This window comes from Phaethon aethereus, assembly GCF_964289735.1.
Source record: "Phaethon aethereus genome assembly, chromosome: 15".
Classification (NCBI taxonomy): Eukaryota; Metazoa; Chordata; class Aves; order Phaethontiformes; family Phaethontidae; genus Phaethon; species Phaethon aethereus.
The window spans coordinates 10,569,017-10,595,430 of record NC_138591.1 but is presented as its reverse complement, the minus strand read 5'-3'; the positions used below and the strand labels follow the sequence as shown (position 1 = coordinate 10,595,430).

The 26,414-nt window shown below is 42.8% G+C and overlaps 1 protein-coding gene across 2 annotated transcripts in view; it reads left to right on the top strand.

Moving 5' to 3' along the window:
• LOC309410235 (multidrug resistance-associated protein 1) overlaps positions 1-19,464 on the top strand; it is a gene marked incomplete at its 5' end in the record, with an annotated part of 54,793 nt that extends 35,329 nt beyond the window's left edge. The window contains 14 exons of one of the 2 annotated variants that reach the window (XM_082006599.1): positions 67-244; positions 4,914-4,958; positions 6,862-6,946; positions 8,222-8,360; positions 9,114-9,321; positions 10,164-10,474; positions 11,337-11,536; positions 12,051-12,177; positions 12,564-12,665; positions 13,643-13,789; positions 14,912-15,070; positions 16,513-16,679; positions 17,457-17,651; positions 18,980-19,464. In XM_082006599.1, the coding sequence (XP_081862725.1) occupies positions 67-244; positions 4,914-4,958; positions 6,862-6,946; positions 8,222-8,360; positions 9,114-9,321; positions 10,164-10,474; positions 11,337-11,536; positions 12,051-12,177; positions 12,564-12,665; positions 13,643-13,789; positions 14,912-15,070; positions 16,513-16,679; positions 17,457-17,651; positions 18,980-19,097 (2,181 nt within the window). In that variant the 3' untranslated portion in view covers positions 19,098-19,464. The remainder of the gene's footprint in view (positions 1-66; positions 245-4,913; positions 4,959-6,861; positions 6,947-8,221; positions 8,361-9,113; positions 9,322-10,163; positions 10,475-11,336; positions 11,537-12,050; positions 12,178-12,563; positions 12,666-13,642; positions 13,790-14,911; positions 15,071-16,512; positions 16,680-17,456; positions 17,652-18,979) is intronic. The other variant, XM_082006600.1, reaches the window with a different exon arrangement.
• Between the last annotated feature and the right edge of the window lie 6,950 nt (positions 19,465-26,414).

Here is a 26,414-nt window from a genome sequence, read left to right as displayed (position 1 = left end):
GTTAAACCATTGTATTTACTAACTTGAGATGTTAGAAAAACTTTTTTTTTTTCTTTTGCTATTTAGACAAGGGTTTTGGTAACCCATGCAATCAACTATCTGCCTCAAATGGATACAATTCTGGTAATGACTGATGGAGAAATCTCTGAGATGGGCTCCTATCAGGAGCTGCTGAAGCAAGATGGGGCTTTTGCTGAATTTCTTCGTACATATGCTAATGCTGAACAAAGTGTGGAGAAGAGCGGTAAGCTTACAAATAAATTCTCTTGGGATAAGCTGATGTGTGGCATGTTAAGGGAGCCACGTTAAAAGAAAAATAGTAGTAGTGGAAGGAAAGTTAAAATAGATTACTATGTCTTGTGATACACCTATAGGTAGAGGTGCTTATTTCTTGAGGGCATTCAAGGTTGTGAGGTTAAACACACTTCTTTATTAAAATTTAGGAAAATGTGGAGATCTGTAGTAAAATTCCTCTCACTTAAAGCAAAATTCAGGTGGTTGTGAGATCAAGTAAAAGCCAGCTGAAGTTTATACAGCCTTCCTGTGCTTATTAGGATGTCGTCTTTATGCAGATAATTCCTTTGGGGATGGGGAGGAGGAAGAAGCAGATAATTTTTCTAGCTGATTGTGACTCCAGCCTCTGCTTTACAAAACAGCTGTAGTGCTGCACTGATACAGGAATATGCTTTGGAGATTGGTTCCCCCCCCCCACCCCCAACCTGCAGAAGGTTGCTGTGCTGGATCTTAATAAGGGAACTTAGTCTTTTGCCTCCAGACTGTTTTCATCAGTGGCTTGCCTGTGGTGATTTCCTGCCATTCCTCCATATGCTCATGCCGAAAAGTATGAGAGGTTCTTGCACTGTGCTGACTTGGGTCAAGTTGTTGGCATGTGCTTGAGGCCTTTTTGGTAGCAAATGCCTGCTGCAGAGCAGGCTCTCCAGGACAAGGAAGGGATTGAGCCTGCTTTTCCCTTCATCTTCCATTTGGAAAACCCTCAGTTCCCCACCCATTCCTAGAGGCAAAGCAGAGACCTTTTTTAGGCTACTCCTCATATGCCTGTCACTGGCAAAACCGAGAAATAGTGCCACATTCAGTTGCCCTGATGAAGCGTTAAAGAGGTATTGAATGGCTGCCTTTGGCAACTGGGTGCTTCTGATGGCTCATCTACAAGTTCCTTGTGAGGGCTGTGATGGTCTGCCTTATTCTCTGAAGCTGTCCTCTTCTGTCCAGGCTGGCAACACAAACTGCCCTTGGAACAAGCAGAGTTTTGTCTCCTGGACGTGCAAGGTGGCATCTTCTCCTGGCTCTCATATGCATGTAGCTGTCTCTGCTGGGGAGTTGGATTTGGGGGGGGGGGGGGGGTGATGTGTTGAGCTGAGGCTCAAGGTCAGGATGCCCTGCTGTAGGCAGCTCTCCTCTCTTAATATGTCTCAGTTGTCGCTCTGCAGACTGGGATGCTGGTTTGGGTGGTCACTCTGTAAACAGTGAGTGCTGTATGGGTGGGGTCTCCCACTGTGAAAAGCACTGAGATTTTATGGATGCAGAATCAGGCTAACTTCTATGTATTTTCTGTAGGTGCTCCTAATAGCTACTTTTGGCACAGTCAGACTTGTTGCAGTCTTCAGTGAACGAGACTTCTGGAGACAAATTAACTTTTTCTGTGCTTCCCTAGCAAGTTGACTTGTACAAAGATTTGCTGCCTTTAATAGCCTTGTTCTTTTAGCCTTTGTCTCCTCCCCTATCCAAGTGCATGGTAGGTTTTGAAGTCCTTTACATTAAACTAAGTTACTTTACTTCGCCATCTAAATAATGAATCTTGTTTTGGAAAGTGAGCCAGTGCTTTATCTTTTGCCATGCTTCTCTGCAGTTGTCTAATAAAAGGCACTTTTAACTTCAGTATGACCCTGGTGATTCGCAGAGGATTGCTCTATTACAGGGTTGGCCTATTTACAGCATATTTGTTTCTCGGTTTTGGTTGAGTGATCTTCTGCCAATGGTAAAGGGTGAAAAATAGGGACATTGTTTGTCTGGTTCACAGGGATAATATTAATATTTATCAGATGTGTAAAACATCACTAAATATTCTTGCGTAAACACAGAGTAATCTGTGATGAGAGTCAGGCTGAGCTAGCTGGAGAGGTTCTGCACACCCACTTTAAAAGGGAGGCTCCCTTATGTCTGAAGCTACATGTTGGCAGCCTGAAAACGCTTAAGCTGGAGCAAAACAGAAAACTCTGGTTTGGTGCTTTCTGGCTATATCCTGCTTTTGCGAGGGTGGGATAGCCTCTCCTCCTACCCCGCCTCTGAGACTTGGCTGCCAGTGCTCCTCCCAGCCCTTTTCTCCCATTGGGATTCCTGAGGGTTACTTGCTGTTTGTGTGCGGTACTACTGCCTTTCCCATCCTCAGCCTCTTGGTGTTTCTTCTGTGCATGGGAAAGCTCCCCATCCAGAAAGCTGTCCTCGCGTGAGTCTTCAGGATGGCTCAGGGGGAAGGTGAGCTCCCCCTTCTCCAGCGTCCTACTTGATGCCCGTGGCAGCAGTAAGGGTGGCAGCAGTAAGGGTGGCAGCAGTAAGGGTGGCAGCAGTAAGGGTGGCAGCAGTAAGGGTGGCAGCAGTAGCTGCTCAGCTGCAGGGAGTGCCATGTGCAGCGCTGCTGCTTTCAGCTGTGAATGCATGAAATGGATGCCTTACTAGTGTCTACAGTGTGTAATCTTCTCCAACTGGAACTACATGTAAAATTTACCTACCAGGTTGTACAAAAAGCATCCAAATTCTTCTTGCTTTTAGCAGTTGTTCCGTTACCTGGTATTTAGTGTGGCTGATTTGCTGATGCCAGTACTACTCCTGCCTGTGCAGATTGGTCTGGAGTCATAGATGTGCCCTTAGCTCCCATGAGTGTTCTGGTGTCTCACTTTCCCCCTTCCTTCAGACTTGTAGCTGTTGCTGCAATACCTTTTGCTGTACAGATAGCAAACAGTTACTTTAAGATTACCTTTCTTATGACTGTTTTCCCTCATCTCCCATACAAACTAATGCAGCAGATGCTAGGTTTTGGGGAGGGGGAGGTGTTGCTGTTTTTTCCACATGGCTTCAGCATAAACTTTGGTGTTTCCTTGAAAAGCCTGGAGCTATTTTTAGTATTTGCGTGGAGTAAATGCAACTGCACCATAATGTTGAAGTATTTTTAACTGTCTGGTTCATCTTCTTGACTGCAGTGCCTGAAAGATAGACATGTAAAGCACAATTGGTAATTCTAAATGTGGTTTACATTGTGTGAGCTGTGCTTCAGATGGCTGTCCTTCCCAGTGTTTGGCTCTGTGACTTTGCAGTAAAGTAAAAAGCTGAAAGACCTTTCAATGGCTGCTCAGCTCATTTTTTGTATAAGAATTGTCAGCACGGCAGGTTGCTTAGTTTTGTTTTTGAGGGGAAGGGGGCTAAAAGTACTCTTGAGAGCTGCTGAGGGTCTGGGCTGTAGAGTTTAGTTCAATAATCTGCCTATCTTGCGTATCTTGAAGGGGAGTTTCTTGATCTGTCACAGCTATTCAATTTGAATGTCTTTGAGTTTCTTCTCAAAATTTTTCGACTTAATTCCCCAAATTTCAGCTGTTGTCTTACACAACGTAGGAATCTCCTTTCTGGAAAAGACAGTATGGTACAGGAGTAAAATTTGCAGGGCCTTGCTTGGCCTCTGTATAAAATGCTTCCATTGCAGCAGTGAGAAAAAAAAAAAAGGTTTTTTTGAAGTATTGAATTTGAAAGGAAGATAGTTTCCTTGCTGAATTGTTTTGTATTGTACACCAGGTAGTAGTGTGTATTTTATAATAAAAATTAATTCTGCATTATGGGCTGGGGTTTCATATCTGCAAGGAAAAGCATTGTGCTTTCACAATCAACACTCTCTCCAGTAAAGCCCAGCACACCTGTATTCAGTGGCTGTGCTACTTTCTAACAGCATGAGGCTGAGTTAAGCTTAATAGCAGTGTTGGATAGTTAAACTAGCTTGTATGATGCCTGTAGGGATAGTTGGGTGCTCCTCTCCTTTCTGATTCCTTGGAAGGCAAGAGTTACAATATTGAGATGTATTGGCTTTGTTCCAAATGTTGTTGTGGAGTCTGGACCTGAGTAGTAATCCAGGAAACACCTGTGTGCATCAAGAAATAATCTGACTTTCTCCTAAATTCATTTTAGTTATCTTCTAGCAAAATTGAATTCTTTCCTTTCTCTCTCTTAGAGTAAAAGCTATTTGTAGCCTCTGCCCCAAAAGCAGAAGCAAATACTGATTCCAGATGAGTGCTGTTAGGGTATCAAGATGCTTGGAAGCATGAAGTATCTCACTGTTTCTTATTAATGTGTCCCTGCAGGATGATGACCAGGGACTACAGAGTATATGGGACTAAGTAAAGCTGTGCTTTTAGGAGAGGAGAGCTGTGGGAGGAGAGGCGTAGTCATGTGGACAAAAGTTAGCACTCTGAAAACATAACGCTTTGTGTCTTTAAGGTTGAGGTCTGGGAGTCTCTTAAGATTCTTGATTGAAGTCTCTTCCCCACTACTGGGGAAAATGCATATGCTAGTTCCCTGTACACTATGAGGTTTTTCTGTTGTCAATACGAGGCTACTTTAGAGGTACTTTTTTGATTCTCTCTTCATTAGTACATATCTTGAAAGAATGGAAGTTTCTTGATGTGTCACTTCTAGCCATCTGATTTGGATTTTTTTTTTTTCCCCTCAAGGTTGTCTTTTCTGACTGTGTATGAGGCATGGGATTAAAAAGAGGTTCATTTGGGCAAATTTGAGTCTGCCCTGGGCATTTATGGTTTTGTGGTTTAGGTTGAGCTACTTGGATGCATTTGTATTTGTAAAGATTGAAAATGATTGAGTGTGTTCTGGAAAGAGTTAATTATATATACTTTTAGACTCAGATCCTTCGTTAGAAGGAACGATTCAACCTCTGGAAACAGGTAACTGCTTTTTTGCCACGTGGCTTTATAGTAGTGCTTGTGTTGGAGTAATATGAGTAGCTGCAGTTCATTTACAAGAGATTGAGTCATTATTTGGAGAATTTTGTCTGCACAATAGAAGGTATCAGCTTGGTTTGCATGTTACTTGTTTGTGTGATGCTACAACAGTTGGCGTGTCAGCTTGTAGATAACTCAGCAGTAGCAATTCTATATCTCGAACACTTCCATGTGGAAGCTTTGAATAAACTTTAAAGATGTACCCTGGACTCAAGAGTGTAGTGAGTGTAACCAGAGAGGCATCGTTCAGGACTGACCCCCAAAGGTCCTTTTTGCTCTTGTATGTGTGTTCAGTACTTCACAGCTGTTCCGTTTTACCATTTCTGGACACGTTTTTCAACTTAGACTCTAGGTTCATAGAGCTTAGACTGTAGGTGCACATGCCAGATTTACTATGGCAACCTTGAACATTTTTCGTTCTCAAGAGATAAATGCAATATAAGCAGGAAAACTTTGTAACCTACAACACAAACTCAAATTTAAGAGCTGTTAGGGCAGGATGGTGTATTTGCAGTTTTGTTTTTTTTTTTTACGTGAGTTTAGAACTTCAGTGATGCTCTGAAGCTATATGACACTGGTATGCCTGCCAGTTTTCATATAGGAGCCTTTCAAAAGAAATACTGTCAAGTGCTTAAAATAACCAGCAGTCCCATATTGGCTTGCTGTCATTCGTATAAAAATAAGAACTAAATCATTGAACTCTTCACTTTTTCACGTTGTCTGCTTTTTTTTCTCCTTTGGACTATACTGAGCAGTTTATCTTTGGGTTTTTAAAGTAATGAACCAATGTTCAGTTTGCAGACAGAGGAGGGAACAACTTTATGTTCAAGCAGGCCACACTTAATGTATTGATAACTGTTTTATGCATATATTTAGCTTTAGTATAAAAACATGAAAACTTCAGACTCTAGAGCTACACAAATTCTCTTGTATATCTTTTCAAAAGAAGCAGGTAGGCTTTTTTGTTTGCATAAATCCTTTAAAATGCAGAATTATTTTTTTGTTACAAATTCTGAATTAACTTTCATACTTGAAAATAGAGTTCCATTTAATTGACAGTTAATTTTTTAGGAGTCAGTCATTTGATTTGTATTAGGAAAATGATGACATTACTTGAACCTAGAAGTTTTACTCATGGCACATTACACTGAATTAAGTCGCTCAGAGAAAGCTTAGTATTTCAAGCTGACAGGTTTTGTGAAGTGTTTTAGGCAATTGTCTTGTGTGTGCTGCATCTTGTTACATATGGGATGATGTGGGATAACAAAACTTTTTTTGAGAAGTGACATTCATAGATCTCTTGCTTAAACTAATCCGATTCCTATGGTTTCTTAAAAACGCCAGGCTTTTGCATGTTGCTTCCTGCTTAATTTTGCAGGAAGGCTCAAAATTAATAGCACATGCCTTCTGTTCTTACAGCTTCACTCCATCATTTATTAGAGTGTCTTCTCATTGCATTCTAAAATGGAAATAACTTACAGTTAACTCTAAAAGATGTGGTTTAAAAAGGAGTGGTTGGATTGTTTGGTGGTTTTTTCACAGTGAGTCATAGTGTGACTTGATATTGCATGCTTTAACATCAAATATGTCCTCATAATTATATTATTATTACTGACCTACACTTTGTAGCAAAATAAATGTTCACTGTCTTGGCAACTAGTCGGGTTGCGAGTGGAACTAAACTGATTAGTTCACCTGGTCAGTAATTCGTTAGTATATGTGAATACTTACTTGTGTTGCCTGTTCGTTTGCACATTAGGACTGCACCTGGCATTTGCGATTTAAATGAAACCTCTGTATCTTTTTGTTTACCATTTTCATGTTTACTTTTTTCACACACCTCTAGATACAAATAGTCCATCTGGAAAGGAGGGAAAGCCTATAGAAAATGGAGCCCTTGTGAGTGAAGCCACTGGAAAGGTGATTCATAGGTGTGTAGTCTTGCTTTTTCTCTTCATCCCTGCCCCCCCCCCCCCCCCCCCCGCTACTGACTCGTGGACAAACAGTAATTTGGTGTTTATGGTATTTGTCGGAGGAAAATGTATCATGCTGGATCCATCAGCCTGAGAGGCGAGGCTGCTGCTGCTCCATGGCTCGAGGTCCAACAGTAGCAAGGCTGAAGATGTGCGCCCAGCACGCACATAGAGCGTACATACACACCACATGTATACCTGGCTGGCCGTACAGATCACAGACACTTAGAGCACCCACACAAACACAGCACCAGGTGGCCTCATCCTGTTCCCATCTCTGGCTGAGCAGGATGGAGATTCACTAGTGAGAATATAATATACATACATGTACAAGGTGGATCCCTCCACTCGTTGGGCTCAGACGCTCAGTCTGCGCAATAGCCGCCCCTGGTTCCCAGTCTCCCCAGTTGCTAGCACCGGGGCATGAAAGCCTCTGAGGCTGCAGCCCTGCTCCAGCTACTGGTACAGACTGTTGCATGTGCATGTCTGTGCACACGGAGCTCTTGTGCTCCTCTTCCTTCCATGTGAGGAAACGATTGTGTTGTAGCGAGATACCGTCTGTTTGGCTCACATAAAAGGGAGAGTATAGTTTTGGCTAGTACAGCTTTCACATGCTTTCCCAAGGCTGCCGCATTTCACTGCTGTCAGGTGGGAGGACATGCTAAGTGGACCTTTAGTCTGACCTAATACAGCTGCTGTTATGCTTGAGAGGTGAAGGGCAGTCACTGTGATTTTGGGAAGGTTTAATCAATCTCGTAGTCTATGCCTTATTCTTACAGTGCTCTAGAGATAGTGTCTTTCTGGAAACTAATGAGTGCCTGGGAGTACACTTGCCCATTTTGATGCTGGTACGGGTCCCCTTTTTACACTTCAGCAGCTGCACGGTGTATGGTGATAGGGTTTGTAAAGGCTGATGTTGATCATCACCAAGCATTTTTCTTTTGGGAGTTTGATTGCTCAACCAAGGCTTCAACCAAGACTTGACTGGCTAGCGTGTTACTTCTATCTGGAGATGGACACTTGAGAACTGAATGCCGTCAGGGAGGATTAGGAGTGCGCTGTGAGGGGAGGAGGGAAGCACTATAGCCACTGGCCTGATGATTACTGTTTAGGAGGTTGCTTATCGCCAGAATAATGTAAGGCACTGGCTTGGAGCTGTGGACTGTTCAAGTCTATTAAGTAAACACTTGGCCTGTATCATGCTAAGGCTGAAAAATAAATGTCTTCAAACAGGCAACTCAGTAACTCTTCAACGTACAGCAGAGACACTGGGAAGTCACAGCACCAGAGCAGCACATCAGAGCTGCAGAAGCCACTTGCTGAAAAGAATTCCTGGAAACTGACGGAGGCCGACACAGCGAAGACAGGCAGGGTAAGGTCTCCTGTTCCTGCTTCTTGCACTCTTGCAGTTTCAGAAAAATCCACAGGGTCAAACCTGGAGCTCAACTTGGGGAGCAGAGGGCTCAGCAACACTTCCATGAAGTACTACGCAGCAAGCAGCAAGTCCAAGAATCCACTCAGCAGGTTTGCGTGCAGAAAGAGTGCCAACACCAAAACTTTTAAGATTCACTCAGGTGAACTTAAGCCAGGTTTCTACTGTAGACATAAGTATCTAATCCCAGGATAGCCAGGGCTTTCTGAGAAACCTGAGGGTGAGGTTCCTGGGAAAATGGCAGTTACACCTCTTCAGTGTTGCTTGAATTCTCTGGTTAAAGATAGATCATAGGATACAAGCCATGCGGAGCAAGGATTTAATTAAAGGCTATATAATCTTGTGGTAAAAAGAGAGCACCAAAAACTTTTAACTCTCAGTGAAGTTTTTGGCTCTGCCACTGATGCTCTGTTACTTCAGGCAGCTCTCTTCCTATCCTTCCCTTCCCTTGGAAGGCAAGGGAAAGTTGATGTGTGCCTGCCCTGGAGGGATGTTGGATTTGGCATGTCTCCATAGAACAATTTGCAGCTTCTGTTCCCAAGCAGTGGCTCTCTAGGGTGCAACTGCTGTGTTTTTATGGCCTGCTGCAGGGATATTGACTTTAAATAGGGGTTGAAGAAGGAGGAATTTCTGGTTTTGAAACTTAATCTGCAAAATTTTTTTTTTTTTTCCCCTCCCCCCTTCTGTCTTCAGGTAAAGGCAACAGTGTACTGGGACTACATGAAAGCAATTGGACTCTTTATCTCTTTCTTGAGCATTTTCCTCTTTATGTGTAATCATATAGCCTCCCTGGCTTCCAACTACTGGCTAAGTCTATGGACAGATGATCCTGTTATCAATGGGACACAGCAGTACACAAATGTCAGACTGGGAGTGTATGGAGCATTGGGAATTTCTCAAGGTTTGCTTGGTCTTACCTATTTTAAGATTAGCTGGTTCAGAATGTTTCTAATGCTCTTGGTGACCTTGTATCCCCAGAACTACAGCAGCAGTTTGCTAAAGGTTTGAGTGTGTTTTTTTCTTTATCCTTTGTAGAAAGATGAAAAACTCGAGTGAATAAAAAAAAAAGACAAGCAAACCAACCTATAAAATTATTCCATTAGTGAACATGGTTTTCTTTCATTTGTACAAAACAAAAAAGAAGGTGGTTTGCAGGGGCTGGTGAGCCAGCAGTTGGTGGCAAAATGTCTGACCCAGGAAATGGCTCCTTGGCCTATAAACAAACTGTGCTAGCCTGGCTCTCGGGGACAGTCTGTCACAGGAGGCTATGGCTGCACTGCCTCCCTCGCAGACACGGCCTGGCTGAGCTGTGTGGGCTCGTGTTTCCTCTGACTGTTGGAGGATCCTTCCAAGGCACGACAGGGAGGCCAGCTCAGCGGCTTTTTATGTGTCCTCTTTGTGGTCAGAGTTTGTTTGCCGTGAAACCTAACAGCGAAGTACCCCATTTCAGAAGTGCCATAAAAATCCTGCAATAAAAACTAAATGCCACCTTAAAATTCAGTGGTCTTTACACAAGGAAGTTTTGTAATGGAGAAGCAACTTCTTCCATGAGAGAAATGTGGTGGTTTCACTGATATTTTTTTTTTTTTAAGTTACTTGGAGTAATTGCTGAGTCTACTTATAGTGAACCCCAGTTCTCAGGTTTATTGTATTAGTGACATGCTAATGCTAAGTGATGACAAAATGAAGGAAAATGTTTTGTATGAGAGGCGGAAGCAGTTAAAAACAAGTCTTCTTTTCTAGGTATTGCTGTGTTTGGCTACTCGATGGTTGTGTCAATAGGGGGAATATTTGCTTCACGACATCTGCACCTTAACCTGCTGCACAATGTCCTCAGGTCTCCAATGAGTTTCTTTGAACGTACACCCAGTGGAAATCTGGTGAACCGTTTCTCTAAGGAGATAGATACCATTGACTCCACCATTCCACCGATCATCAAGATGTTCATGGGCTCGACATTTAATGTGATTGGGGCTTGTATCATCATTCTGCTGGCCACACCGATAGCTGCTGTCATTATTCCACCTCTGGGACTTGTCTACTTGTTTGTGCAGGTAAGGGGTGTTGGGTGCACTGGGACCAGCAGTCACTCATCCTCTGTTATTTAAAACAGTTCTTTTCTGACTCTGCACTGGGATGGATTTTAATGTGTTTGTCTTGACTCATGCTTGACTGAGTGTGCTTTGCATGGTTTGTTGATTAGCTGACATTAGCAGAGCATTTCCTTCTGTTGTCAAGTGTAGAATGACTTCTGTGCAGAAGGTAATCCTTTAATACCTAAGCAGATTTTACAACAATGTCATTAGATTTTGAGGCAAATTTTGTATAGCTTGTAGCTCAGAGCCCAAATATGGAAAAAGTATGGGCTTTTCTAAAACTTGCTTCTAAACAAAAGAGTAGCCTTTGGAGAGGTATGGGTGCATTGCTGATGTGCCTGTTTCATCAGAACATTGTTTGCAGAGCAAGAGAAACAATGGCAGCCTTTCATTCCTGTCTTGTGAGGCAGGGTGTGCTTGCTTCACTCTTGCTTTACTCTTAGAAATCTGGTAGAGCCAGTACAGATTGGAGAGAAGCTGGATTTTGACTTTGGCTCTTTAATTAGTGAATCTATCAGGCTCCATTAGTAAACGTTAAAGGCAGTCATGTGTGCGTTTTGCACTGGTGAACTAAGCTTGCAGAAAAGAGAGCAGATTATGGCTATTGCATGAGATGTTTTGATTTGGGGTTGTTTAAAGACAGCAGAGTGTATGTCGTAGGCTTTTTAGGCCTAAAAGTGTTGGAGAGGGCATGCATTTCCACGTGTAAGCTGAATCTCTGTAACTAAAAGCCCAAATGGCAGGGAACTCTCTTATGATGCCCTTTGTCTTTTCAGACGCAGTCTGGATGTAACTATAATTCTCATACTCTGATTTGCAGAGATTTTATGTGTCCACTTCTCGCCAACTCAAACGCCTTGAGTCTGTCAGTCGTTCTCCTGTATATTCTCACTTCAATGAGACCCTCCTGGGAGTCAGTGTCATTCGAGCCTTTGAGGAGCAGAAACGTTTCATAAAGCAGAATGACATGAAAGTGGATGAAAATCAGAAAGCATATTATCCAAGTATTGTTGCGAACAGGTAACAGTGGGGTTGAAATATTGAAAGGCAGTTATATAGGGGACATGGTTCTGCTGCCTGTGCTCCTCATCAATTACAGCTTTCAGCATACTTGTCTAAGGGTAGGGAAGCCTCTGTGGATATATCTGTTTCACAGATGTTTTGCTTAAACTCTGTGATGGAATGAAGATTACTTCTGAATTTTTTTCTTTTTGAGAGTTCCTGCCTTACTTCTGGGTAATATTTTTTTTAAAAGTTTTGGTTCATTGATCCCAATGTTAACCACAACTGCGTTCTGAACTAAGACAGGAATTTATGCACCTGAAATGTTTATTAATTTTGGATGCCTCTAGGTTTGCATGCTGCTGGAGCAGAACCTCAAATATCTTGCAGTTCCTGTGGCACTGGCAGTACACAGATGCCATATTACTAATCTTTTCAAAAACAAGATGTGTGACAGAGCATTGGTTGGCCACATTCCTAGTTCTCTGTGGGTGAATTACCAGAAAGATCATTACATTTTTCCGACTTGCAGATGGCTGGCTGTCCGTCTGGAGTACGTGGGGAACTGTATTGTCCTCTTCGCAGCATTGTTTGCAGTGATTGCACGCAACAAGCTCAGTGCAGGGCTGGTTGGCCTCTCAGTGTCCTACTCACTGCAGGTAATTTTGCCTTTTTTACAAAAAAGCTCTGAATTGTAAGACTGCATCAGAAAGTCAGAACCTTGTTATGGCTTTGGAGGGAGAATAAGGAACATAGGAAGACAATAGTAACTACAAATAGCACCCGGAAAGATGCTGTTCGTTCTGTGCCTGAAGGAAAGAAAGTTCCTTCTGTGCCTCGCCTGTGTGAGGTGATGTGGCGAAGATGACTTATCCCCTGCATGTTAAAGGCATCTGGACTTTTCTCCTGTCCAGCACTGATTAGCCAAGATCTTTTCTGTGTTTATGCATCCCATGAACTTGCAGTGCTTTGGTTGTTTTGTGGTTTTTATTTATTGCAGGTAACATGTTTAGTGTAAACTGCTTCTAGACTTCTTTTCTTGCAGATTACAGCATACTTGAACTGGCTAGTTCGCATGTCATCTGAGCTGGAAACCAACATTGTTGCTGTTGAAAGAGTCAAAGAATATGCTGAAATGGAGAAGGAGGTACATTGAGTTGTCCACCACACCTGTAGAAGTCAGTGCCCTGTTCTGAGGTCTTGCCCACAGCCTGGCTGCACAGGTTGGGGAGTGCAGCTGGGCATGTCCTCTGAGCTGAGGGATGGGATAGAGCTTAGTGCTGCCAGTGCCCTCCCTCTAGGGACAGGCTGTTTCTTAGTGGGTAGTTCCCGTGAGTGCTTTTGAGGTGTATTCACTGAGCTGTACAAATGTTCTGGTTTAAGTGCTTAAACATGATTTTTTTTTTAAATTTGTGTTTCTTTTTTTTTCCTCTCAGTGTGGGAAGTGAAGAGGCTTTACTTTTTTTGTTTTGATTCAAATCACCGAATAACTCACTGCATCTGCAGTTGTACCCCTTTTGGCTACAGAACAGAGTTTCCTGTGGCTTCTCTGTGCCACGCCTATCACTTGAACCTGACTTAAGTCACTATTTTTGCAGCTTCAACCTTATGAGGACCCCTCCTAGAATTTTTTCTCAGATTCTGATAGCAGACCAGTGTTTATACAGTTAAAAGCCTTTTGGTTTGGCACCAGTGGTGAATGCAGTGGGGTACGTTCTCTTCTTGTGCACCTCTCTGGGAGACTGAGGCAGCAGCAGTTTATTTTACCAGCTTGTTAATCTTTTGGTGCTTATGTCTCAGACACGCAACTGGAAGTGTTTTGGCTTCCCCATTGTTTCCTTACTGTGGTGAGGGTGTACAAGCAGATTATCTGAATACGTGCTGCCTGTATGACTCTGCCATTTATAAGAGGAGGTGGGACTCCAGCAAGTGGTACTGGTGATAGCAAAGCCCTTGGCTGCGTATACGATTTCATCTGCCTTGGGGCTGCTCTTTCCCTCTCTTCCCATCATCATCACAGTTCCAGACTAACAAGGATTTTTCTTAATTGCTTTCCCTGAGTCTTCTGAGCCCATGTCCGGTTGAAGGAGGAACTAATCAGATATGTTTGTGTGGTTCTTTCAGGCTGAATGGAGTATTGAACAAACTGCCCCAGCGAGTACCTGGCCTGAGGAAGGGAAGGTTGAGTTCCGAGGCTATGGCTTACGTTACCGGGAAGACTTGGATTTGGTTCTGAAAAACATAAATGTTACCATAAATGGGGGTGAGAAGGTAACAAATCTGAATTTATAGTAAAGTGTTACTGTTTGTAAGGCCGCATGCATAAGCCAAAGAGAGGTCTAACCCTGTTCTGTAGTGTGTCTTGGGTCCCTAGGAACTAGAAGAGCTTCTTGTAGAATCAATCTTACTGTAACTGGCAGATATAGTGGGCTCTTAACCATTTCAAGGGATGTTCTGCATTATGGGATAAAGATACACTATTATTGTGTGCTTGTGAGATTAAGTCAATTATAGTCTCAAGAAAATGAGCTACTAAATAGCGGGGCGGGGGGAGCAGTGATCTAGTGAGGCAGAAATTGCAAGGTGAGACTCTCTGCAGGAAGAAATTGGACTTCAGAGTAGATTCTCTGGATCTGGCCAAACTGATGATGTGTGTCTCCTACTGCTTCCTCACACTCATCCCACCCCAGTCCTGTGTGGATTCTCTGTTGTCTAATAATAGCATGATCTTGCATGGCAGCATAAAAGGTAGCTGCAAGACAGATCTACTGTCTGGCTTCCTTGTTTGTGGTATCCAATGAGACATTTACTTTTTTCCTGAATGCATGCATTCTACCTACAAATATGGACAGAATACTATCTCAAGAGTGGTTAGAAAGCACAGATGGCAAGAGAGAGATCAATCAACCAACTATACCAACAATATAACAAACTATATTTGTTTTTAAAAAAGAAAAGAATTGGTGAAGACTTCAGTCTAAACTGGGAGCAAAACATACAGTATGAAACTGAGTGCTTTTGGTGTACTTTTGCTATAAATTCAAACAACATAAACGTCAAGTCAGCAATTACAACTGTGAAGCAGGAACCAAACAAAGGACTAGGGAAACCTTGACTTGCTCTACCCAATTCCATCCGCCCTTCTAGAAAAATGGAAAACTCCTGTGATTGGATTGCAAATTTTGACTGCTTTTTGTTCTAATTTATTTATATCCAGTGATTTTTTTGTTTTGTTTCCCTTTGATCACCACCAATTTGTTATGCTGTTTGCGGGTGTTGATAGCCCAGCAAATATGACAAGCTTCTGAAAATGCATCAGTTCAAGGTAGATGCTTGGAAATGCTTTAACTCTTTTCCCTGGGAGTAAGTTGTTCCCATATTTCTTCCCAACAGATTGGAATAGTTGGGAGAACGGGAGCTGGAAAATCCTCCCTTACTTTAGGTTTGTTTCGGATTAATGAAGCAGCTGAAGGAGAAATTATTATTGATGGAATTAATATTGCAAAGATAGGGCTCCATGACTTGAGGTTCAAGATCACCATCATTCCTCAGGTACGTGTGAAATTCTGCCATTACCAAAACTTGTTTTGTAACAATGCTGTTTCTGTAATGTACTGTGGAAAATATATTTATTCCTTTTCTGATCTGTAGCTATGACATTGAGTCATTTCAGCATGCTCTTTCATGGACTTGAGACCAAGCTTTTTTCCAAGACTGGCTTCAATTTGCATGTGTTGGGTGGCAAGTAGGAGCTTGTCTATGGCTGAGTTGTGATGTGGAAGCAAAACCTTCGCCTTTGGACTCATGAGCTTTGTTGCCAGCACCCCACACTGGTCATTTAAATGCTACAGACAGCTTAGCCTGAGTGGGGAGGTGTGATCCCAGCTGTTTGGGGTCCCTTCGTTAACTGGGACCACTGCTCTTTTGGCCGGTAGAGGGGAAGTAAAGTCGTGAGTATTTCTACTTGCGGGGAGCCCTCAGGGGAGTTTTTCTGGAGATTGCTTTCCACTTTCATTTTAGGTAGTTCCATTCTTTTTAGAAACGGAATGAAGGTACTGTGTGGTCTAGTTGTGAGGGATCGGGATTTTGCGTTGCTATTTCAGGCTTGATATGTACCCTTTGAGCCTTTGTACAAAGCATTCTGACTTTGGCAGGCCCTCGTGAGCGAGATAGGCAGTACTGTTCACACACAGAAATCTGTATATAACCATCCCAGTCTAGCCCAGCAGTTGTGGGCTTGATAGTCCAAAACGTTTGGATATATGGCTTTATAAGTGCTGGACTCACAGTCTCAAGTCATCTTGTTTTTACTGTGTAGCCTTTATGGCCTGCCTGTTCTGATTCAAAGTAAGACCATAAAATGTGGTTATATAAATCACTGTTGCAGCACGCTGGCAAAAACAAGCGAGCACAGTGTAAATGGTTTTCTGTACCACTTCTTCTGGAAATCTGGGGGGGACTTTGCTTTCTCCTTTTGATAACTTTACATCAACCTGACCACTACTGGGTCAAAAGTATTTCCAAAGTAGTATTTCTCCATGTCCAAGAAAAAAATGCACTCATTAACACTCCTGCTGAAGACTTTTGAAGTATTTACAGATGGTGTAATTCCCTAAGAAATGGAAAGTTGACATAGCAGTCCCTGCTGACAGAAGGTCGGGCAGGCAGTGCCTGTTGTTGAACTTAACTTGGTAGCCTGGTTAAAAGAAAGTTGACTTTTCCTTTGTTTGTTTTTTCTTTCCTGGATTCATGAGTTACTGACAGGGCAGCGGTCAGATCCCCAAGAGGCATATGGAATAAGGGTGAGGAGAATAACTTGCTGTTGGAAACAGTGAGGTCTCACTCCTAAATTCAGTAGATTAGCTTGCTTGCAACTGCATCTGGATGTGTTATTTCCCTTTCACTATCTAAGAAATATTTTTGAAGTAAAGAAATATTTTTGAAGTTCTTGCCATATTCTGTGTACATTGTCAATTACCTTTTCCTATGACTAGGATCCAATATTGTTTTCTGGCTCTCTGCGTATGAATCTTGATCCTTTTGACCAACACTCTGATGAAGACATTTGGAGGTCTTTGGAATTGGCTCACCTGAAAAACTTCGTGTCGTCCCTTCCTGATAAACTTAATCATGAGTGTGCTGAAGGGGGTGAGAACCTCAGGTATGTCAAAGAACTGTGCTTGTGAAAATTGCCTTAAGAACTAAGTGAGAACTGAGAGGGTGTGTGCCCTCCTATCTGCAACTAGACTTTCCATTTCCAGAAACCATACAGCTCACCTGGGACAGTATGTAGCTAGACCCTAGCAGTAACAATGCAGTGTGGGGCTCCCCCCACCCTGGATGAGAATTTGGGGAGGGAGTTGGGGAATTCTTAATGCATGAGCAGGCAACCAACCAACTAGATTTTATTCAACATGTTTTAAACTCTCAAGTTTGGGAATTCAAAGTAATACAAGAAATATTCAGAATGCTGTGAGGTTTGACAGCCTGGGCAGTCTTGGGAAGGATTTTGGTAGCAGCAGCCTGCTATTTTTAGTGGATGCTCTGAACTTACCAAGGCTCTTGTTTGACAGATGCAGTTTTTCTAAGGGAGTTGTTAGCTTGCTTTTTGCACCATAACGGGTATATGTCCAGTCTGTAGAAGCCATTTAAAGTCCAGTCCTCAACACTGCATCATTGATTCAGCGAATAAGCCTGATGCAGTTACGCTGAAACCATTTGTCATGTATTCTCTTACTATGCTGCCAGGAATTCATTGTGAGGGGGATGTAGTTTCAGATGCTGTTAAATATTCTGCAGTGAAGTAGTAAGACCGATCTTATCTATTTTGCTGGGTTCTTGGCACCTATACTTGAGAAGGAGGAATTGCTGGGCTTCAAAATGAATACTGCAAACTTGATCTGACTTTTTTCCCCACCCTCCTGTCCAATCTGCATAGTGTGGGACAGCGCCAGCTGGTGTGCCTGGCACGAGCTCTGCTCAGGAAGTCCAAAATCCTGGTTCTGGATGAAGCCACAGCTGCTGTTGATCTTGAAACAGATAAGCTTATACAATCAACAATAAAGTCTCAATTTGAAGAATGTACTGTATTAACTATAGCACATCGTCTGAACACAATCATGGACTACACAAGGTAAAGTAATACCACTTTTATCTTGAATGGTGTGTGTGACCTGCATTGTGCCCTACTTAAATGAGCATCTTTGTTCGCTAAATGTTTACCAGTGCATTTTTAGCCACCTCTCTGCAGAGCTGCTGGAATCCCTGTTTTGATGGGTGGCATGTCTGTGTGTTTCTGTGTGTGTGTTCTAGCTTGCTGTGGCTGTGCTTGGCCTGGGGAGCTCCTCTTGATTCCCTCTGTTGCACTGCTGTTCCTTCCCGGGCAAACTAGAAGGGGAGGGAGGTGAGCATTGGAGTCTATTCCTGGGTCTTGCCCTAATTTAGGCACAGCTGGAAGATGCATCAGAGCTTTAGGGAGCTCATACCGTAAACTAGGCACAGACAGTGTAAGGATTCAAAGGGGCAGGTCCCGCAACTTCTCTGAAGTTTACTCAGCGTTTCTTTCTATCACTTTTTTGGTTGTAGTTCATACAGCATCCCTCATTCTCAGCTGCCTTACTTACACTTATATATATAAGTACATATATAATTTCAGTTCTAAGCTCTCTTGTCCTTTTTATCAGAGAATGGCAGAGCACAAAGTGATCAGTGATAAGGTTTTAGTGTACTTTTGTAGACCTCTGTCTGTCAGTAGCGAAAGATAAGAGGCAGGAGCATTGCCTGTGCTAGACCCAGCACCAGCAGTACTGTCGCCAGAGGAACACCCAGCTCGGTCGCGGCAGCGGGAAGCACCGTGCGGCAGCACCTGCTGAGGGCTTAGCGAGCATCTCTGCAGCGCCTGCCCAATTAGTGGAGGTAGCTGAAGGCAATGTTTTCACTGTGAGCTGACTTCACTGACTGTGGAAACTTGCTTTGTAAACTTCCTAATTCCAGTTGTGTGTTTGTTTTGCGTAAGTTATGCCTGTGTGTTTTGTCAGCAGAGTGGTGTAACAGCAGTTGCTGTAATGCAGTATTATGGGCAGGTTATCCCAGGTCTTGCAAGGTCTTGGGGCCTGTCACTCACCTTGACAAGAAGTGCTTGCCATCTAGTTTCTGGCACAGTCAGCAGTCTCATGGCTGCCTGCACGTGATGGGTAAACATGTGTTACATGAAAAAATAGACCAGACAGGCCATCTGCAATGAGGTCAGGAGGGACAGAGTTGAGAACCTGTGTTCATTTGTACAGTCTGGGCTGTCTTTGCTTGCATGTAATGGCTATGCTACACTCAGTTTTCTGTCTGTACATATACATGTGTTCATTGGCTTTCTGGATCTTCTTGTAACTGTTGGGTGTTTTTTTGTGTGTGGTTTGTTTTTTTGTTGTTGTTTTTTTGTTTGTTTGTTTTTGTTTTGTTTTACAGAGTTCTAGTCCTGGACAGAGGAGAAGTGGTGGAGTGTGGTAGCCCAGACCACCTACTTCAGGAAAAAGGCATTTTCTATAGCATGGCCAAAGATTCAGGCTTGGTGTGTAGCATTTGAACTTGGTTAGTCCGTGTGGGGAAGAGGGAGGGGGATACATTCAAAGAACTGTAACTTTCCCTGAGCTGATGTGAACTGTACAGTTCAGTTTCAGACCTAGTGAAGTGAGCCAGAGCATGGTGATGAAAGTAACAGAAAAATGCAATTTTTTTTCTTTTATCCTCCTTAGTATTGATTTTAGCCAGCCTTAGGAGAAGCACGTATACTGTGCAAAACACTTCAGAGATTTTTAATTTTTGCCTGAAATCTGTCATTATGTTCTCAAATGTAAGGCAGAGTGATTCATCAGAGAAGTTCAGAGAAGCTTTTTCTTTTCATCTGCTTTTATGTTCTGAAGCCCTCTTTTTTTTGTTTAAAACATTTTTGCAAATGCTAGTTATTTGCTTGTTTGCTGATTCCTCATTTGATGAGCCATCTATTGTGGGATGCACTTGGAACATTTTGTGGCATATAATACTATAGTCCAAAGATTTTTCTTCTTGTGAAATAACATGTGTGCCAGACTTTCTCATTATGGCATTTACTGTACATGGGTAATGCTTTTATGCATTCTCCTAAAGGGGTTTCATGTGTTTACAGTGTGTAGCAGCGAGTTCACTGTAGTGTGTCAGTAGTGCTGATGTGAAAAAGCACAGTCAACTTCAAAGCAGTATTTAAGCATGTCTAGAACCAACAGTCACTCCAAAAGCAAATTCGTGCAGCCGTTGGTGTTATGCAGTACCTGATCTTGCACCCGCTTCACTCGGGAGTTCCTACTCGGGTGGCGAATCCTGGTTACGCCTGTGGGGACTAGGCTGAGAAGTGAGGATTTGCTGGAGTGGAGGCTGCAGGCTCAGCGTGACATTGATTGTAATACCCTTGGCTTTGGCAGTTCTGTGCTTTAATAGAAGTTCTGCCACATCAAGGACCATTAGCCTTATACCGAAGAAACATGCCCTTCATGCTGCTGCTGTTGACTCTTAAATTTTGTGGGAAACTGTTCTGTTACAGTTGTTTAAAAAGAAAAAAAAAAAAAGCTTTACTGTTTTTAAAATTCTGTGTCAGAGGGGTCTCACAATTCAATTAGCAATGAAGTCTGGTTTTCAAGATCTATGTTGAATGTTCAGTTTTCTGTGGGAAGAAAAAAAGTTACTTTTCCCATGTTCTGATTAGTCTTACTTTAAAGGAAAATGCTGGAAGGAGGCAAACTAAGTCAGACGGACCCAAATACTCAGCACTCTGAGAATGTGGACTTCTGTGAATGATATTGCTGACCTTAATACTAGACAATTCTCTTCTTTAGAGTAAAACTATTTATTTTTTTGTAAATTATGACTCTCTGAAATTGAATAGACTGAAATTTTCTTTGGTATTTTTTTGTAATGACTATGCAAATATTTGCAAAGAACTTGCAGTAAAAAAACTGTTTGAAAGATAACACGATGTGTCATTTCTTGCTTTGTATTTGACAAACGGTTAGCTTCGTCAGTTCAGGTTTTTGCCTTGAAAATAGAAATTATTGGTACTGCTTAGACTAGCCAGGCTGCTAGGCCTGATGGAGGAGGGGGGTGGCATGTTAGTGTTGGTGAGAAACCCAAAGTGGAAATACCCTTGTGCTGTGGTAGGGCTGGATCACATCTCATGGTTTCACCTGTAATTTGAGTACCACAGTTTGTTGAGCAGCCCCAGGTAATAACGATGGATCAGTAGAGCAGGATTCAGCGGTGCTGTGGGCCTTTGTCATACTCATGGTGTCCATGGCCTATGTCTGCTGCATTTCCTGGGCTGTTTGGTGTTAACTTCCCCTGTGGAAATGGAAAATGTTTGCAGTGGAGTTGTCTATGTAGCAATGACTTAAACTGCGTTTGCAATATCAAACTGGGTACACTGGAAAGTGTCACTAGAAGTTCTCTGTCTATTCATGGGCTGTTTGTCATCAGTTGGGGAACTGTGTGTCCAAAATGCTGTATTTTGCAGGATAACCTTCTAAATAGTGCAAGGCATCAGAAGACAGCTCTTTGTGTGTGCTTCAGTCTTGTTCTTTTTCAATAATGTAGTTATTAACATGAATCACTGTGTTTGCCCAGTTTTATGTATTTATATGCTTGCTAGCACAAACTGGTCTGCCCCAGCTCTGGACTAGATACTCTTTTTCTCTTTGCCCTAAATACCTGTCAGGGCTTTGTGCTGTTTGTGCATTGATTCCTGATCCTGATTCCCGAAGTCTTTCCTCGTAAAAATCATGAATATCTTATCTGGATGTAACTTGAACAAAACTGTATTATGCATGATGAGGATCAGTCTGAACTAATCTTTACTGCACACAGAGCAGCTTTCTTCCCCCAGAACTGATGTGTAGGAACAGTGCCATATAGGTACTTTAGGGTACCTTGAGGTAGGAGCAGTATAGCTGTGAGATCCTGCTTCAGCTAGGAAAGAGAGGCCATGCACTGATCCCTGCGTGCCATGTTACTGCGACCAACTGCAGAAAATGATACAACTTGCTGCAAGATGAGGTATTAAAATCTGGCTTTAAAACCAGTAGATTTTCCTTACTTAATCTGTGTTCTTTTTTGTGCGTGTGTTTGGACCTAATGATTATTTAGTACTTGGGACACTTTTGGCACTTCTGGGTAAGTGAAATCCAGCCTGATGGCATGTGACCTCCAATACAAGAGTGGTGCCATCCGGCAGGGCTCAGTGATGCTGCAGCCTGGGGTGATGAGCTGTCCCTCCGGCTGTTTGGGGGAGCACTAGTAAATGCAGGGCTGTGAGACTGAATTCCAGCAGCTGATCTCAGAGTCACATAGCAGAGACCTATTTTCTTTGAATGCCTTGATGTCACACATTTTCCTTTATGCAGCAGAGCTAATGCCGGCTCTGAAAGACAGCATCTGGGACAGGAGGTGGGAAATGTAGCGGGAGTGTGTACTGCAGTGAGCAGCTGAGTCCTCGGGAAGGAGATGAGCTGGGCACCTTCATCCAGCTGCTGCAGAGCGGGGTTTCCCTGAAGTGTATTGCTGTGGCATGGCCTGAGTTCATCCTGTTCTCGTCTTCCAGGTCCCCTCCTGGTGAAGAGATAATTTGCCCACTGGCAGGTTCTTCATAGCAGGTAGTCTTGTGCTTCTGTAGGTGGGAAGGTGCTCACTTCCTACAGAGCATGTAGAAGCCTAGCTTTGTGGTTTTCGTCTTGTCTTTTTTTTTGTTCTTTTTTGGATAAACATGGTACAACTTCATTTAGATGAGCAGAAAAAATGGAAACCTTATTTAGCTACATTGCTGGCTGTTTGTGTGTTTTGTGAAAAATTTGCCAAATACCTGTTAGGCCCAAAAGCACGTGGCTAGACTTTGCATTCTTGCTCTTACCTAGAGAAAGGCTGTGCCTCTGCAGTTCATTCTGTGCTCTTTGCTCTGTGGACCATTTCTTCTAGTCTTTGACAAGACCCTTAACCTTGCAAAGCAAAGCTCTGCTCTTTCTTTCAGACCATTTTGTTCCAGTCTGTTCATTAAAGTGTTTAAGGATCTGTGTCACCAGTTCAGTTCCTGCTGTGCTGTATGTTCTGTCTTACAGCAGTAATGTGTGTGCCACTGCAGCCTATGTGAAGCCAGTGGTGGTGGTGTTAATAAACATTAATGTATTTATTATAAACATGTTAATACTTATTATGAGTAAAAGAAAACCATTGAATTTACTGTATGGGATTTCAGTGCATGTTGATACATCCTGGCTGACATTATTTGTTGCAACATGGATGATCTCACATCTGGAAAGGCTGATTCTGCTGAAAAAACAGCTCGGGTATTTCAGGAGACTTGCAGATAACACCCTAGTTCTTCATGTGTGTGAATATAGCTACTTCTGCAAAACTGTTCCCAGTCTTGAGACATCTCTGTAGATACCCTTTGGTGGTTCAACTGTAATATAGCACAGAAACAGTTGTGCTCTGGGTCACTGATCCCTTTTAATGTTTTGGCATTGCGGTGCATATTGTGACCATCTAAGAAACCAGGAGTGTAACTTACTGCATTTTTGGCATTAACTTGGTGTAAATCAATGCACACCACCTTCATTCCTATTTTCTAGCTGTGGCAATTTTAGTGTTACCTTAAACTTGGAATCTTTGGACGATCTTTTTTTAGGTCATTTTTCTCTCCTGTGTATGCTATGCTTTCACTTCGTGTGAGATAGCTTTAAATGAGGAGGAAAAGGAAAGCGGGGGGGGGGGGGGAATAACTTGGAATTAAAAGCCCTAACTCTTAATGTTCAGATTGGACAGACAACTGAAACAGTGAAAGTTTTATAGCACTAATAAAGCTTTTGACCCATTTCATACTATTGCACAGGAGTCCTATACTGGCTCAACTGGTAGAGCAGGCGGCCTGTGTGGAGTGGGTGGCTTCGTGAGGATGAAATGCTGCCACGCATAGGTGCTCCAGCTGGGCTGTCTCCCAGGGGCTGCATAGGGGCGACGCTTGCTAGCTCCCAACCCCTGGTCTGGGTTCTGTCTCCACTGCCAGTGGCCTGGCCTGGCCAGCCAGCTGCAGCCCACCTCAGGCGGGAACACAGCTCGGCCCACCTGGCCGAGAGGGTGCTTGGAAATGCGGGTTCTCCCACAGAAACACGGGGACATCCTGAGTTCTGTGGTCTAGGTAAAAACTTGTTTTATCCTCTAGAGTCCCTGCTGGACCTAGAGTAACACCCGTTTTGCTCCAAAGAGAAAAACAGAACTGGAAAGCCACTAAGATGTCAATAAACTCTCTGTAGACTAGTAGATTTTATTTGGACTCTGAGTGGGTAGCTAAAGCTGAGCTACTCTCCATATGTGGCACTTATGCTGCACACCAGCTATTAAAAATTAATGCTGCAAAAATGTAGATGGGACAAGTCCAGGTGCTACTTTTGAGCAGCTTTAGACATTCAGATTACTGGAGGTGTTGGACAGATTTTTGTTTCTTAACATTTAAAATTTCTTTAAAGCAACTTACGAAATAGGCTGTTAGCATAGTTCTGAGCCTGCTGTAGTTACCTGCTGGGCTAATTGCATAACTCAATCAAATAGGCTAGGAGGAAGTACCTTTGCGAAGACCCAGCAGACCTGTCCTTTCAAACACCGCTTTCTGTTCCTTAAACCAGATTTTCAAGAGAGGATGGTATCGCCAAGCATTAATTCCTGTATATATTTTGCTTTAACTAACTTCCAGATAACTTCCTTGAGATGACTATTACCTTTTTTGTGAGACTTGAGCTCCCAATTTGTCACTTGCTTACAGTACCACTTGGGCATGAAGTTGGGGGCCCTGGCTCATCTGAAACAGGGTTTTTCTTGTCACATGTAATTCTGGGAATTCCTTTTCTTTTGCACTTTCAACACAGCTTGATGTGTGAAAGCTGATGGTATTTTTGCTTGCTCTTTGTGCAAGCCAACAGCAAAACTGTGTCCTTCCAAAGATTATGAGTATGAAAGTATGTTTTGATTATTTTTTCTTTCTGTTGCCGTCTCTCTTCATTACCGACTTAGGAACAGAAAGCAAGCATTTAAAAGATGTTTATATCGGAGATTATGGTATGCTAAAAATGTCTGTTTCAGAATTACCCAGTAACATGGGCACTTCTGTTTCTCTTTGACCTCAGTTAAAAACTAAAAAATACGTAATTTATATCTCTTTAGTTATAAATGCTCCTGGTTTTGAGATCCATTGATAAACCTTTAGAGTGCTTATAACTTGTATCTGTTGTTTGATTGATTTTTTTTTTTTTTTTTTTTTGTCTCTGCCCTTGAGTAAGGTTTGGAGGAACTCAAGGGAAAAAAATCACCTTGTTACTGGTATTTGAGCACCAGTATAGCAGCAGGCGTTTGGCTTTGATATCTTAGGCACTTGTCCAGCAGAAACTGTTAACTGCTCTTAATGTGGGTGAAGAGGCTACCGAACAGCTGTCAGAGAAGAAACTTCTGGGTTTTGCTGCTCTGGGTTGATTCTTGCCAGTTTGAACTCTCCCATCCCCTCTGCTGTTACTCCTTTTTATACTATATTTACTTTAGGTTACTGAAGAGAGACATTTCAATACTTGATTCTATTTTTATTTCAGCATTCTAGAAGATTAAGTGCTTTAACAAAAGTAACAGTAAACAGTAGTATCTCATGGTGTGATGTTTGTCACATTTTCTTGTTGCGATTCCTGAGGAGAGACTTGGGGACAGCTCTGACTGCAGCTCCTTGGCACTGCGGGAAGCCCAGGAAGGCTTTGCTTTCAGCTGCCATTTTGGTTTGTTAAAGTAATGTCTGAAAGGTGACCATGCCAGAGGCTCTGCGGCACCAGGGTGCACATGCAGGCAGGTGAACTTGCATTCAAGAAGAAAACCAGGAATGAACCACCAGCTCGACAGGTGAGTCCCTGTTCCTTGTGGCCAAAATAAATTTGGAAATGTTGGCATCAGTGTTTGGACACGCTCCACTGTGACCAACTGACATTTGGCAGCAGGGCTGCTCCACGCCTTCCAGTAGAAGGAATGATGTTCTGCTGCCCGCTTCCGGCCAAGTTACTCTCTCCTGCGTCAGCAAGCCCGTGTCTGAGCTGGCTCTCTTCCTTCCAGGCAGTCTGTCAGGCCTCTGCACAGCAGGATTCACTCAGGGCTCCTCCAAAGCTGACACAGAAAGAGATGGGAGTGGATCTGATCCCCAGCTGTGGGGGATAGCCGTATGCTCTGGTGCTTAGTGGCATCCCCCTTCCTCTTCTGTACTGCCCAAGTGTTTGTGCACTTTGGGTGCCTAGATCCGGCCGCTGCCGTGGAGTCCACCATATCTGTGTAAGAACATCGCTCAGGTGAGCAGTCCTTAAGACGTTGGCAAAAGACTGAATTTGTTCTGCCTGGAACTTAGGACAAGCTGTAAACAGTTAAGTTTGCTTGCTACCAGTTAAATTTTTGTTTTGCTGTCTGTAAAAATCTTGCTGGCTTTTAAAAATAATCTCTATAATCTTGAAGTATGGCAGTATATTTGGGCTCCGTTTATAGTATAAATCAGAAATGCTGTGGTCTCTTTCTTTTGGCTTGTTTGCTTTTATACCATAAAAGCAACAAGGCGGTTAAGTTGTGACTGGCTCCTTTTCAACAAAAGAGTGAGGTTTTGGTGTCTGGAAATATAATGAAAATGGAATTGCTAAGTTTCCTACGGAAATAGCATGTGTTCCAAGTCATCCCTTTTAATTTACTCACTGTGGTTATAGCTCACACAAGATTTGGTTGAGTGTCAGGCATTTTAGAGTGAAACCAAGATAACTCAATTACGAGATCAATTATTCCTGATAGTGGTGGTATTGTGCTATACTTCATGAGTGAG